The 16,385-nt window shown below is 44.2% G+C and overlaps 1 protein-coding gene across 1 annotated transcript in view; it reads right to left on the bottom strand.

The window, feature by feature from the left end:
- ncor2 (nuclear receptor corepressor 2) overlaps nt 1-16,385 on the bottom strand; it is a gene marked incomplete at its 5' end in the record, with an annotated part of 86,160 nt that overhangs the window by 57,358 nt on the left and 12,417 nt on the right. The window contains 2 exons of the mRNA XM_080004680.1: nt 3,929-4,042; nt 9,298-9,480. Of these exons, the coding sequence (XP_079860806.1) occupies nt 3,929-4,042; nt 9,298-9,480 (297 nt within the window). The remainder of the gene's footprint in view (nt 1-3,928; nt 4,043-9,297; nt 9,481-16,385) is intronic.

Below are 16,385 nucleotides of genomic sequence, written 5' to 3'. Positions count from 1 at the left end.
AGCAGAAAAACTGATGCTATTTTTGCCAGAGGGGAATGCTGGTGGTAAAAGGCAAATTATTACCTGCAGCTCCGCAGTTTTGATCAGAGCGGTCTTTTCTCCAAACAAAGCAAATAAAAACTCTAGATCTATTTAATTTACTCCTTTTCATGCTGCTGCTCTGCTGCGGACCGGAAGATCAAATAGGAATCGTGACACCGCAAAATAAATATAATTATTTCCTCAAAGTTTTAATGTTTTTTTTTTATTATGCCACTAACATCTTACAACTAACAACCATAGAATAAAGAAATAACATTTTGATTTTGGGACGGTTCTATTTTCACTTCGGGGCGGTTAAAAAAAAATTTCGAGGCGGTTCCCGGAGGGTGGTGATAAAAGTTAAGTCTGGAGCCCTGAACTTCTGTGTCGTTGCCTGGGAAACTCTGGTGCCACTACTATCAGAGTCACTTTAAATTACTAATATCCTTAAATGTAAGAATTTTCAGGCTGCAAGGACAGCACTTGGGGGCCCTGCATGAAGATTTCAATAAATGGGTTTCCTGGGGCAAAATGTCCATATCCTGATGCCATGATGAAATTTTCTCCAACCCAAGGTAGATAAAGTGCAGCAATGAATCATGCACACTGGGTGCAATTCAAGATGTGCTCATGATTTGCAAAGGTTATTGATTACACAGCTTATTTTAATTCAATAAATGCAGCTTATTAAGTCATCCCCCCCCCCCCCGTGATAACTTTGTTTTAAGTCTCTAATATAACCGAGCAAACAAAAATTTGAAGGCAAATGTAAATTGCAGACCGCCCGCTGCGGCATCTGACCGCAGCAGACGCGTCAATATGCCATCGCGCCTCGTCTGTTTAGGGCTTATTCTGTGCATGCCACCAGGCCTGAAAAAATTAAACACTTGGACCTGCTGGTGCACGCAACTGCAGGCCCCCACATCCCTGCCACCCGCCATTTCATGTTGCATCCCCCCGTGCCATGTCGAGCTACTGCTGCGTCATGTCGTGTGTGTGACTCCGCGACTCTCCCACTCCGTCCTCGGTGGAAGCCGCACGGGGGGGGACGAGATATGCCAGCCCGAGTTGACATTTACACACGCAAATGGACCTGGAACCTCAGCCTCCAACTGGGTCACCTGCGAGCCGAGGCCAAATAATCAGCTCCCTGTCTAAAAAGCTGCATCTGCAATCTGGATTTGAAGGGTCACTATTTGATTCAATCCGACATCGATGAGATGGCTCACAATATATATAGATGTTCTGTTTTTTTCCAAAATCGATTCAGAAGAAGAATAATCCAATTTAATTGTATCGAGGTATCTATTTATTTTAACCCAGTCCTACCATTCTTTCGGCCCAGTATTTATTTTTCCGGGCCTATGTGTGTGTAGGTCTTATATGTGCATATACATATTCCCTCAAATGCGAACACACTCATATAGTGGCATCAGCCATCCTGGGAGTCTTTATCTTGCTGCTGTTGCTTCTGTGCGTGTAGGTCTAACAGGGTGCGCCTCAGAGAACCAAAAAGCTTCTAATGAGCAGCATTATTAAAAGAAGCCTTTCATCCTTGGTGGGGGTGGGGGTAAGGAGAGTGTCTCCTCATTTTCCTCCTGTTAGTCCCCCAAGGGCATTCAACAGTAGGGCTACACCCCGCACCACCCTAAACATTTTAAATGCCGATGTTTCCCACTCAGCACGACGTATTAAGATTCAACAGGGCGGCGGTGGAGGCCAGAGTGAGGAGAAAAAAAAATATAAATCTACAGAATGTCACAGTTTCTCAGTGTCGGTAATCAAATATAGAAAAGCTCCTATTCCATGCTCTGCATTTCTCCATCGGAAACAGCCACTTGACAACGGGCATCTCACAAATGGACAGAGCGAGCCTGACTAAGCAACCTCAACTGTGCCCCTTGGTGGTCAAATGCGGTGACACCTTAAGCCACCGGGGGCTTTTGACAAAGGGCTGTCAGTGGGCCGAATGTAACCCTGCCAGGAAGAGCCGGTAACACCAGGCCCAGAGGGGATACACGACACCACCGTGACATCGGCACCAGGCAAGCCGGAGGCTGGAGTAATTACAGCCAGGTGCTGAAACGCACACGCAACTCTCTCTCGTTTGCCGACAATAATGCAGGGGAAAGGTTGAAAGGAGGGCAATACAATCCAATTACCTCATGTAGTCACAAATGATAACCCTGCACGGTATACCTGAGAAGCGCACATTTCTAGACATTATCACTATCGTCTTCTTATACTGGATTTTTCAAGCTTCATTCAGCTTCGGGGGCTCAATGAAACTTGACCCTTTTTTACTGCCATTAGAAGTGTAGGATCATTAAGGGAAGATATATTTCATACTCTGTGAATGTTGGATTAATGACAAAGTCATATTTGTCGACAGATAACCTCACGGTAGCAGATAAGACCACCGTGCAACACAAATCCAGAGAACACACTCCAGGGTCACTTGGTCAACACAACAGAGTTGGGGGGGGGGGGGGTTTAGAGTGACAACATGTCTGGCACCAAGAGGGAAGTGAGAAGTGTTATGCAGGTCAGGCTGCATTGTAGAGTACCGTCTGAGTCATCCAGAAACTTCCAGTCTTTCAACTGAAGTCTTGCACATTCCACCCAAACCTGCCACTGTAGAGTTATTGTGATTCAGCATTGCTGTAGCAGCGCGCAGGCAGAAGCCACGGTGCATACTTTAAGAAAACAATATGGTCAATCACTGAACAGTCCCCGAGAGTCCCTGGTAGGAGGGACTTGAATCATACTGCGGCTAAAGGGTGGTCTCCCAATTCACATTTGCCATGCCTTGAAAATGAAAAAGGATTTCTCTGAGAAAGAGCCTTCTTGAATCACAGTTAATCTTTAGCAGTCGGAATCGGGAAAGGTTAGTCCTATTCTCCCACAAGAGACTCCTTCAAAGAGGTTTTTTATCTGGGGCGCACTTTGATACAGTGTGAGAGTTTTGCTCCTTTAGATTCCAGGCACATGAAACGAGAGGCGTGCCTTTCACCACTAGGTGGAATAAGTGCATTGGTAATGGCTTCCTTACAGACAAGGTAGGCCTGCCACAGACAGCAGCTGGAGGTAGAACGTCATACGCAACTGTCGTGAACGGTGCAATTTTCATACATATTTTTCGTCCTCGAAAGATAAAAGGTTATTATGTTTCTAACCCAGAGGGAGGTGTGAATCTTCAAATCATTTTACAACGCGGGAGAATAATGATTGGTCTCACAGAAAGCGCGGAAGGCGAGTGTGGGGGATAAGCACCCTGAGGAGCTATATGTTCACTCTGAGAAAAACTGGCTTGGATCACACTGACAGAGCTCTCAGGAATAATAGCCTGTGCACTGCAAACACTCAGATGCTATTCACATCTTCGGGGTCGAAGCGGCTTAACTCAACAATGGCCGAAGGAACCAGACCCAGTCCTCAGTTCAGGATCCTCTTTCTAAGAAATGCATCGGAAAACACAATTAGAGGAGTATACATAATGGAAGCTCAGAGACCTAAGGCCTCAGCTTTCTTTTCTTCTTAGAAATATAGTCAGCCTGCTTTGCTTATTGCCCACAACCCATTTTTTCCCATTTCACCAACGTTAACCAGCAGCCAGTTCTGCTCACATCCAACGGCAACAATTCTTGCCAGAAAGGAAACACTGAATCAGGGGAAGTTGGAGACTAACTCGCATCCCGTTATTACACCACTCAAGTGAGAGGACAACAAACCGTGTGAGGAAACCCTGTTGGCTTGCTCTCCCAACGCCATGAATACAATCTCCATTTGTGATGAGACGCTTCCAAATTCAAATGCAAAGAAGATCTCTTTGACTTTCAGCACAATGTGCTGGAATGTGCAAATGTACAGAAATGGCATAACTGGAAAATGACTGTGTGTTCCATACCCTGTTCTCATCGTAGATGATCTGCACTAGGCTGCGGTGCTTGGCCTCACTAGGTGGAGGTGAGATGGGGCGCTCAGGCTCCTGTGGCTTAGCTGCCTCCTCCTCCAACTGTTGCTGTAGCACACACACACACACACACACACACACACACACACACACACACACACACACACACACACACACACACACACACACACACACACACACACACACACACACACACACACACACACACACACACACACACACACACACACACACACAGAGAGAGAGAGAGAGAGATGACAGTTAACCTTTAATACAGCACAAAAAAAACAACTAAAAATACCACAATCTTTCAGCTTTCCCCCTGTGGTTCAGCTTTGAGAGCTGAGTTGAAGCTGAGAGGTGTGTGTATGAAAGTGATCAGCCCTCCCTCTGTTCCCTTCATCCTTTTGCCATCCAACAGGGATGAGAATAACCGGCCTATTAGTTGTAATAGCTATTAACTCCCCAAGGCCCAGTTCATCAATGGGTTATCACAACAGCCTGTAAACAAACCCAATACCTGCTGTGAACCAGCACATTATGTGAACACCAGAAAGAAAAAATATGGGGAAGAAAGACACACATACAGACAGAAACGGAGAGATCCAAATAATGCTGTGTTGCAGCTCAGCCTGCTCCCAACTTACTGTACAATCTGACATGTATTTTAAAATGGAGCAACTTCTGCAATCAAAAATCGGACACACGTCTACACCGCGTTCCAAATTATTATGCAAATTCTATTTTTTCTCTGATTTTTCTAAATAGTCGATGCAAATGACAGTGTACAATTTTCAAGTCATCAACCGTTAGGGTGTAATTCGAATGTTGTTGAACGAACCTCCCAATGATTACAGTATTTTTTTCAAAAATAAAAAAAACTCAAAACACACTGTTCCAAATTATTATGCACAACAGCATTTCAAAACATTTTATAGGTTGTAAAAAACTGAAAATGGTCATTTGTTGAATTTGCAGCATTAGGAGGTCATATTTACTGAAATCAAAAGCTATTTCAGTTAAAAACATCTTAACAGGCCAAGTTACATGTTAACATAGGACCCTTCTTTGATATCACCCTCATAGATCTTTTGCTTGAGGACGCTCCAAAGGTTGTCAATAGGATTGAGGTCAGGGGAGGATGGGGGTCACACCATGTGTTTCTCTCCTTTTGTGCCAATAGCAGCCAATAAAACAGGTGAAATGACAGGTATTCTTTGCAGCATGAGATGGTGCATTGTCATGCATGAAGAGGATTTTGCTACGGAAGGCACAGTTCTTCTTTTGGTACCATGGAAGAAAGTGGTCAGTCAGAAACTCTATATACTTTGCTGAGGTTGTTTTCACACCTTCAGGGACCCTAAAGGGGCCTACCAGCTCTCTCCCCGTGATTCCGGCCCAAAACATGACTCCGCCACCTCCTTGCTGATGTCGCATCCTTGTTGGGACATGGTGGCCATCCACCAACCATCCACTACTCCATCCATCTGGACCATCCAGGGTTGCACGGCACTCATCAGTAAACAAGACTGTTTGAAAATTAGTCTTCATGTATTTGGGGCCCACTGCAACCGTTTCTGCTTGTGAGCATTGGTTAGGTGTGGCCCAATAGTAGGTTTAGGCACAACTGCAAGCCTCTGGAGGATCCTACACCTTGAGGTTTGTAGGACTCCAGAGGCACTAGCAGCTTCAAATACCTGTTTGCTGCTTTGTAATGACATTTTAGCAGCTGCTCTCTTCATCCCATGATATTGTCTGGCAGAAACCTTCCTCATTATGCCTTTATCTGCACCCACCCGTCTGTGCTCTGAATCAGCCACAAATCTCTTCACAGTACGATGATCACGCTTAAGTTTTCGTGAAATATCGAATGTTTTCATACCTTGTCCAAGGCATTGCACTATTTGACGCATTTCGGCAGCAGAGAGATCCTTTTTCCTTCCCATATTGCTTGAAACCTGTGGCCTGCTTAATAATGTGGAACGTCCTTCTTAAGTAGTTTTCAATTAACTAGGCTCACCTGGCAAACTAATTATTACAGGTGTCTGAGATTGATTTCAGTGATCCAAAAAGCCCTGAGACAATACCATCCATTAGTTTAATTGAAAAACAAAAAAATCAAATGTTTATGACACTTAAATCCAATTTGCATAATAATTTGGAACGCGGTGTATGTGATAAGGAGATAAGCAGAAAGGGCCATTTCCTTCCCTGCTCATTACAGGGCGGGCTACGTTTTTTTCCTTATGCACAGATACGTCTCTCTCAATCCATCTTGTTTAGAATGCGCACAGGAGTGGGAGAAGAGATTTTATTAGCTTTACGTGTCAAGTGTCTGAGTGGGGTGAGCGAAGAGAAGGAGCCTGGAAGCTGGAACGTAGATGAGTGGCGTGCCGTGAGCTAATCTACAGTAATTCTGGTACCCCAGCATTACCCCTCCACTTCTTAGCAAGGAGGAGAGGAGGCCTCTTCAGGATTTGCATAAGAGTGGAGCCTGATAGATCACTGTGTGCCACAATTTGGCCAGGATAAGCATCTGGCAAGGGGTTGGGGGGACCTCATACATTCCCAGAGAGCCCTCTTCCCTTTTCCCAAAACCCACCGCAGAGTAAAATAAAACAAACCAGCCGTCAGGAGGCTGGCTGACACAACACAGACTGGCTGTAACCTAAGCTCCAGCCAAGCGCCACCACCCAGCCTCCGTCAGAGCTCTTTAAATAAAGTTTTACCATACCACTTAATCACTCCAGATGTTTTATTGCTAGGACGGAGCTGGAAGTGTTGGGTTGTGGGGTGGGGGACTGGGAAGCTGCATACTAGGGGGGTGTAACTTTTTTTCTAGGAAAAGTAACCATAAATTATTTTATTTATTTATTTATTTTTAAACATTGTGTGTGGAGAAGATAGGGCAGGGGGGGCGTCAATGTATTTTTCTAGGTAGTAAGCAGAGCCTCGCCTTTCAATCACTCAGGGTTCCACTGGCTAACTCCCCCCAAAACCCAGAGCTGTGGCCTGCAGACCAAGCACCCTCCCCGCAGTTGCACCATGCACCAGGGCTGCAGCTGGCTAAGATTAATGGATTTTGAGTGGCATCCACAAAAGCAACAACGGTGTGGGGGAGGAGGATGGAATAAAGAAATCTCTGCCATAATCCTACTGCCATAATCCTTATTTATTTATATATATATACACACACACATATACACACATATATATATAAGGCACACACATACATATATTACTACATACATACATACATACTAATCACAAAAAGTTAGGGATATTCGGCTTTCAGGTGAAATTTCAGGATGAACGTAAAATGCACTATAACCTTTACAGCTGAACTTAATTTGACCTCCTCTAAACTTTTGAATGCACATGTCCAACTGTTCAATGCTTCAGTACTTTTTGCACAACTTGCTGTTCTCTAACAAGGAGCTGAACGGCAAAATTCACAACAGGTGTTTGATCCATGAATTGACCAATACATTTCATGGTTCAATTAGAATTGGTATTTAAACAGTCCTCTTCATCATGCTGTTCACATTTTGACATCATGAGACCAAGACGACACCTAACAATTGATCAACAGTACCTCGCCATTGCGAGGCTTCAAACAGGATGTTCTCAGAGGGAAGTGGCCACTGAGCTTAGAGTGTCACAGAGTGTCATCAGCAGGTTGCAACAGAGATACAGAGAGACTGGAAGAGTCACAGAAAGGCATAGAAGTGGACGTCCTTTGGCCACATCCCACACTGATGAGCGGTTCATTGTGAACAGTGCCCTGCGGAACCGGATGATGAATGCCACTCAACTCCAGGCACATTTAAGGGAGGTGAGAGGCACCCAAGTGTCATGTCTGACCATTCGAAACCATTGACATCAGCGTGGTCTGCGTGCTAGACGACCTGCAAGGGAACCTGACCACACCACCAGGCACAGGCATCATCGTCTTGCACGGGCCAGGGAGCATTTACGCTGGACGAGGGACCAGTGGCCTCAGTGCTGTTCTCTGATGAAAGTCGATTCACGTTGAGTAGAAATGATGGCCACCAACGATGTTGGAGACGTCAAGGAGAGCGCTATGCATCAGCCACTGTTGTCACCAGACGAGCCTTTGGTGGTGGTGGTGGTGTTACAGTGTGGGCAGGTGTCTAGTCAATACAGAACTGCCCTACACTTTGTGAATGGTACAGTGACAAGCCCATACTACCTGAATAACATCATTAATCCAGTCATTGTGCCCCTGCATGAACAACACAGGCCTAAGTTTGTCTTCATGAATGACAATGCTCCAGCTCATCGAGGTCGCATCATTAGGGAACGGCTGCTGGAGACTGGGGTACCTCAAATGGAGTGGCCTGCACTTTCTCCAGACCTGAATCCCATAGAAAACCTATGGGATCAGCTGAGTGGCCGTGTAGAGGCTTGTAACTCCGTACCCCAGAACCTCAATGACCTGAGGGCCGCCCTTCAAGAAGAGTGGGGTGCCATGCCTCAGCAGACAATAAGTCGACTTGTGAACAGCATGAGACGTCGTTGTCAAGCTGTAATTGATGCTCAAGGGCACATGACAAGTTATTGATAATAATATAAATTGTTTGAGATGAGGAAATCACCATTGCATGCTTCTACTTAAATGCCCTACTTTCATGATATAATATCACTGGAGTGTGAATTTTTACATTTTCCATAAATGTCACCCGAAAGCCAAATATCCCTAACTTTTTGTGAGTAGTGTATATATATATAAACTTTTTCAACCTAACTTTTTCACTGGCCTTCATAATAAGCCAGGGAGAAAGGAAAGCAGAAATTGCAGCTTCCCACAGTCAAGTGTGAACAGCGCAAGATCCAGCCACAAAGCTTTGGTGCAATTACGAAACAGCAAAGATTTTGATAAAGACTTTGCTGTATTGGCGCCAACTGAAGTCTGGCCAGAAAAATTTGGGTTGGAAAACCACACATGAGCATCAGCAAGCAACAAGCTGCAATTAATCCAATTGAATGCTGATGACACAGGAGAAGACAACATCTACATGCTTTTCGGATAAATACGTGATACACAGTTCCCATCACAACACTTGTTTAAATGTGTGCAAATCACACAATTAGGTGGTAATTTATGCAGATTATAGGATAGCTGGCCTTACAGTTGCAGTAAGTGTTTTATAAAAACAACACAAACCACAATTACTTGTGGTTTTTGCCGCAAACTAAACTCATTCCAATCAGTTAAGTGACTGTGTTTGACAGCTTATATAGACTAGAAGCAAGCATCAGTCTGAAATCTCCATGTCCATCTGAACTAAAAGAAACATTTGGACCAGAAGTGCACCAACCTGCTTCTTGCGTAGCTTGCAGATCTGCTGCTCCACCATTGTGATCTCTCGGTCCACGCGGTCCATGTTCTGGATCAGCTCCTCTTTGGAGAAGCGGGCCGGCACCAAATCCAGGTCCGGGTCCATCTGAGCCGGGCTCACAGGGGAGATGGGTTCCAGCTTCCCGATAGAACTGCCACGCTCCTACAACGAAAATACAGAGACAATTAGACCTGGTTGGATAAATATTATGCCACCAAATAAATGCAGAGAAGCCTCATATCATCATGGCCCTGCAGCCATACAGTCTGTGCACCTACATCTATAATTGACACAGTTTCTCTGTTTGGAGGGGAAAATCGCCTATTCCAAAGAAAGAGCAGCTGGGTTACTTCACTAAGCACAATTCTAAACACTGCCTGTGCCTCCTTGGGGAAGGCACCACACTCCAGTAATTATGTCCTGTGGGTAAAGGAAGGCTGTGTCAGTGCCTCACAGTTACCACAGCACACTAATGAATATGAAGTTGCAGCCTCTCTCGTCAGGATTATTTAGGAGGCCGTTGGTGTCTGATAATCTGCGAGCGTCTTTGTTTAAAATGTGCAACTGTTGAGACAGCCGGGGAGATTAGGAGGAAGTGGGGCAAAATAGAGATAAAGCTCTTAGTTCAAGAAGCAATCGTTAGTCATGCTTTCCAGCTCAGAAATGGGAATTGTCTTTTGATCAAAATAACCGACATCTCATCAGCTCATCAGCTGAGCAGCAAACCTGATCCCTCTTTGGTAAACCAGAGTCACATCCCAGGGTATCCCAGGTGAGGTAAAAAAAAAATACAATTAAAATAAAAAACTTAATGGGAGATTCATGCAATTAATTTTTTTGAGCCTGAACTGTGAGCCGGTAAAAAAAAGAAATATATAAAATCTCACAACACCAACAAAAAGAACCTTGGGGCTTTTTGAGAGATAGCACCATAAATCCAGACTTAGTATGAGGGGGAAAAAATAGCCCAATAAAACACATCAGGAGGAAACAGACTTCAGGGAACTTGTTAAAATGTTTTAAAAGGCGAACAAAGGAGGAGGTAGAACAGGTCGTCTAGTAATCTGACATTTGCTGGTTGGATCCCCGAATCCTCCTGATAGCATGCTGTAGTGTCCTTATGCAAGACACTTAATCGCTCCTGATGGCTGCCTGCATCGGTGTCTGAATAATTGTAGGGTCGCTTTGGACAAAAGCATCTGCTAAATGATGTAATTTCATTTTTTATATATCTCAATACACTGTAGTGGTCTCTCTGAGACCTGAACGTACATTGCAATTACAATAATAAATAACGTATGGAGACGACACATAGAGTTGACGGTGGCAGTAAAGCAGTTGCTGTCACGCAAAGTTACCACCTCGGCCTTATTTTGAGCCAGGAAAAACCCTGCATCCTGTGTGTGAGCGTTTGGCTCGTCTTGACTTACTCGTACATACTATCGTTCTGTGTGATCAGGCCAAGTTGTTCAGGGTTATTTTTAGATGACAGGTTATATGAGAGGACTTATATTGAGGAGGCTGGCTTGACTACAACCTTACGGTCCTGCTGTGAGGAAAATGCCTGTGCCAAGGTATGCTTAGAAGAGCTGTGCACTGTTGTTTCATAACTTGCCTAAAATGAAAATATCCTCCTTTGTATGAACAAATTACTAGTATCTGTAGGGCTGTACCCGACTCAGGATTTTGTCAGCCCTAAATCTCTGTAAGAGCTCTGCATGCCAGGAATTACTAACTAGGCTCTACTGGGGCAACTCGTGGTGATGTAAAAGTAGAAATCATGACATAACATAAACCACTCTGATCCCTGAGAGATACACAACATAATATCTAACTTTAAAAAAAAAATGTATTCCTGGTTGCATTGGCAAAATATTAAAAAAAATATATATCCAAGTTTCAGTTTAAATCATTTTCATTTTCCACTCTCTTCCTCCACCCCCTCTCCCCCTCCCTGCTCCCGCGATCAGTTTCAGAACACAGTGAATTGCACTTACATGGTACAGTTTCAATGCTCTGTTTTTTTCTGGTGGATTAAAAAAAAATTAAAATTGTCATGTGTCATTAATGTCAATTGCTGATCGATGGAGTCGATTGCCCATTTCATTGTCATTCTCCTCAAGCCTACATCGCATCATAAGGCACCAGTACCCAATGGTTTTAATAAAGCAGGCATTCTTGATATAAAGTCAGGTTTCACAGCCATTTTTAAAATATGCACACACGCGGGGGGCAAAAAGACGTGCTCAGAACAAGATAAGAACAAATTAAGGGGGTGATCTGGGTTCTTGTGGTGTTCTCAGCGCAAGCCACAGAGGCAAACCTTGTCTTTTCTCGTTCTGAGAGCTCCCCCTTGTCACGATCGGTCCAAATGCTGTTGTGTTATGGCAGGGGATGAAGCTTTTTTTTATTGGAGCTGCCACATTCAGAGCATGTTATATAGATATCGTATCTCCTCAAATATAACCTGTTAGTCAAATAAAAACAGGTAAACAAGGTTGAATCCGAGTCAGTATGTTTTTTTTGGGGGGGGGGGGGTTTTCTCCCCTCTAGCACTGCGCTGCGGAGCTTCATTCCGTAAGGTTCCCGTGTCGGTGTTCCTGTGTTTTTATTTTAGATCTATTGTTTTTGTTTCTACTTGTATGGTACACACATTTGAAACCAAACGAAGGCACGTTCCGCCTGGTATCAGGACAGGGGATTGCGAAATGGAGCGAGCGAGCCCCGTGTCTTCGAACAAAAAGAGAACAATGCAAGTTTATTTTAGGTGTATTTGTTCTGAGGAGCACAGCACCCAGAGAGCAGTTGAGGTAAATAAAAGCCCTGGTCACTACTTCAGGAAATACGAGTACTGTCAATAAAGGGCACTGAATTTGATTTCCCTATATATTTTATTTTTTTGATCTATATGTAAAGGAAAGCCACTGCCAACTCCTCTCGCTGTCGAGTTCGTGCTTCTTTCACTGCTGAGTTATTGACTTCAACACTTATTGAGTGTTCTGCTGACGGTGTTCTGGGACATCCTTCCCGGTGGTTCTTACGTCTTTAAGTGTATCTCCTACTTCAGTCAAAGGACCCCTGACTTCTCCGAGTTCTCCAGGACCACAGAGTCCCCCCCCCCCCCCCCCCGGCTCCAGGCTGCGAGAGCCTCCTCTCGAGAGTAGAAAAACACATCTGTCCAAAACCACTACACCTGTGACACAATGTGAGATTACAGTCGATAGCTAATCCCCACGGGGTCAAGCTCAACCGCACTTCTCACATGTCCTTGACAACCCTTGTCACATTTAGAAGATATTATTGCAGGATATTCATGGCTGTGTGTCTGTGTCACGGTTGTTTTTCTCCGGCAGTGCATGTTCTGTGTGTGATGCGCCTGCCAGATGTGTCGTCTAATGCCTCATTCAAATGGTAGCAAGGTGCAGTTAATGGCCACCAACCAAAATCATTTTCTGCTCCAGTGTTAAATACAAGGCACTACAGATGCATAGACACTACAGAACATACATTAAAATTCAAAGAATAGAAATTCAGCCTTTGCCTTCATGTGGCACAAACCAGATGTTTTACTGGAGACAACATGCTCTAGCAATTGTAGTTAGTTTACAATGTTTTCTTCTGATTTGTAGACTAGGCAACATAATGAGAATTTGCTTAAGCGACCCTTCAAAATCACCACAGCAACACTAATAGGAAGTTTGCCGTCTTGTTCTGTAGCTTACCACTCTGGCCTTTACCCTCATTAACATGAATATTAAGGTTGATTTTTTTCATTCTAGCTGATGGTTACAGATAACTCCAAAAGGCAGTGGACATCCTGTTATCACACTCTAGAGGGTGTTCACAAAAAGTTCACAATATTCCCTCTGGTTCAGATTGTGCACACTCCTCTGCATAGCAGAACAGCACACAACAGCAGGTGCAAGAACTTCTGCAAAGTATGTGAGATTGCAAAGTATTGTTCTATATAGAAACTTTTGGCAAGTAGCAACGGAAAGCCAATCAATTTGGACGATCTAAAGCTGACCTTTCACCTCCAGCCAATTAGGTTTGTCGATATAGAAAGAAGCCCCCCGCTTCTCCCTCAAGGGAAGGTTGGGTTTGTAAACACATCGCAGCAGAGACAGAGCGGCGGTGTCCAAAGCAACTTGGAGAAGGAGAAAGATGATGGGGCGTTGACAACAGGGCCACATACATCCATAGCCTGGTGTTTTTTGGGATATTTCAGTTCCGACCCAAAGCAGACAATAAATGTCCACTGTGTCAAATATGTAGACAAGACATGCCGAAGAAGACGGGCGACACCACAAACATTATTATTTGTTTAGATTCAGGCCGACTTGCCATATTTATTTTGTTTTTGATTCAATCAAACTTTCTAAAGCAAATACTCTAAAGTGAATCAAAGAATCTGAACTTCTTAATTACATTACGAGTTCTGTGCAAGCTCATTGTATAAAATACTATTCAGCTTTTTATCGTCTTATCTTCAGATGATCGGAAGACAATCGTAATCGGACAAAACACAATATCCATGAAGGATAGCCGCTCCATCCGATCAATCGGCCCACCCCTATTCCCCATGACGTCAGTTGAATTACTTAAACGCTAGCGCTATAGCATCACTGTGGAATGAAAAGTATTCTTATTCACTGCCAGAGTGTGGTGACTCATTGCTCGGTTGTTCACCGAACACAATGTGCCAAAATAGCTATCAGCCCAGATACAGAGCTACTACCGGTGTTATGACTGGAGATAATAAAAGTAACCTTCACCTGGGAGGCAAGCAGGAATACCTACCAAGCGGACTGCATACATGCACACAACAACTATCTAACCTGCCTGACTGGTGCAGCCCACTTGGCTTCCACACCATTCACACACATTCTAGTCAGCCTCCCTCCGTGCGGCTTTCCACAAAAGCCTCACTATCCTGGCCACGCAGACAGCACCGCCCACACAATGACCTTTTTTTTTTGTGTGTATGTGTGGCACACATTGAAATGCAAGCAAGGTCACAACTGAGAGGTGTGAAGAACTGACAGTCAGTCCCGCAGTCCTCCTCCTCACCAAACACTCCAGGCTCTTGTTCAAAGACACACACACAGCTCACCCATTCCAATTTACGTTGCCCATGGGCCAGGGCCGATCAACAAGCGAGGCTTAGACAGCAGACCACCATCACCCCATCTAATCCAGCCCTCTTTCAGGAAAGAAAACAAGGCCCCTTATTGTAGTGCGAGGAGGTCTGCTGTGCTTTGTGTGATTAAGCCATAGGCTCTGCCTGTTCCCCATTATACATCAAGACACAGTAGGGTGAATCAGAGGCTTGCGCTTTGTTACCACAGGAGCCTGGTGACGGTACACTGGTGTAGGAAAGTAAAATAATTCCCTTTTGTGCCTGCTGTGCAAACAATGTGGCCCGAGTCATGATACAAGCATCCATTTAGTCTGGAGGTAGTCTGATAGTAGCAGCCCACTCGCACTTTTCCTGTTGGCCCTGGTCTCTCCATTCTTCCCTTTCCCTGTTTCTTTTTTTTTTTTTTTTTATCTGCGATTGTCGAAATGTCTAAATGATTGTCTAAATTTGCCCTTCGGCCTGCTGAGCGGCCCTGACTATGCCTCCCCCCTTCTTTGGGTTGGCTCACTCTTTCCATACAATGATTGCAACTGACATGACTTATATAATTGCTTTACAGCACGCCGTGCTCTTGTGGGAATAACTGACATTCCAGAGTATTTCTCTGCTGGCTCAAGAGTGTGTGTGTGTGTGTGTGTGTGTGTGTGTGTGTGTGTGTGTGTGTGTGTGTGTGTGTGTGTGTGTGTGTGTGTGTGTGTGTGTGTGTGTGTGTGTGTGTGTGTGTGTGTGTGTGTGTGTGTGTGTGTTTCCTGCTGCCCTTTATTGGAGTATCTATTTACCATTCCTTGGCTGCCTGCCTTCCATGGCAGTTTGAAGTGCTCTGCGTAATGTTAGGAACATCTTCCCATCAGCGGCCCCTCACTGGAAAGCTGCCTGTTTGATCTGCCGCTCGTAGAGTTTCATATCCTGGCAGTCTTTTGAAATCTAGGTCAGCTCTATTATTTATTAATTGCTCTTTCACAACTGCCTCAGCCTTCCCACTGCTGGTGGCGGAGCTGCAGCTATGCCACGGTAGAGAAATCCGCTCCTCTGCTTGTGGTGTTGCATGTCTATATTGATACCAGCAGTCTCTACAGAAGCCAATTTAGAGAAAAACATTTTATGCGACTTTACTTTTTTGCCAGGGTCCTTGAGGGTAATAAAGGTTTTATTTGAAAACATAAATAATTCATGTTTAACCTTATTTGTTTCCCCTCTGTGAAGAGGAGGGGTACTCTCTTTTATGAAATGTTATCTCATGTTAGTGAGTTATAATTAGTCAGATGGGAGGAGAAGACACAGATTTATTGCAATTGAAATGAGATGATGGCATTGTATTCTCAATCTGTACATGTTTAAAATCAATTAAGATCTCAAAGCAGCAGAGGACTTGAACAATTGCCCAATTCTGCACAGTGCTCATGTGCCAATTACTGACGCATAGTTTACACACACCAAATTCACTAACATTTCTATAATAAGATACAGTACGTTAATTTTATCCTATATGTTTAAGTTTATTTTAACAGCATTAGGGTTCTAGAGGTAAAACAGTTCTCAACAAGATGTACCTCAACATTGGGTGCTAATTGTATTGGGACTGACCAAGATGGCCACTGCAGCAGCCGCTGTTCGACTTGAAATATCTAGGTTAGGTGATAAAACTTCACAAGGTTCTTTAACACTCGCAGCTTAGATATTTGTCCCTGCAACCAAGCTCAACAACAACGTGCATGAAAATTAACCGCTTAAGATTTAAAATAGGGCTGCCCAGTGTATGGTTGTTGATTCTAATCGCAATATGAATACACACACACACACACACACACACACACACACACACACACACACACACACACACACACACACACACACACACACACACACACACACACACACACACACACACACACACACACACACACACACACACAGTTCTGTCTAAAGA

Source organism: Zeus faber, assembly GCF_960531495.2.
Source record: "Zeus faber genome assembly, chromosome: 7".
Taxonomy (NCBI): domain Eukaryota; kingdom Metazoa; phylum Chordata; class Actinopteri; order Zeiformes; family Zeidae; genus Zeus; species Zeus faber.
This window is presented reverse-complemented; position numbering and strand designations above follow the sequence as displayed.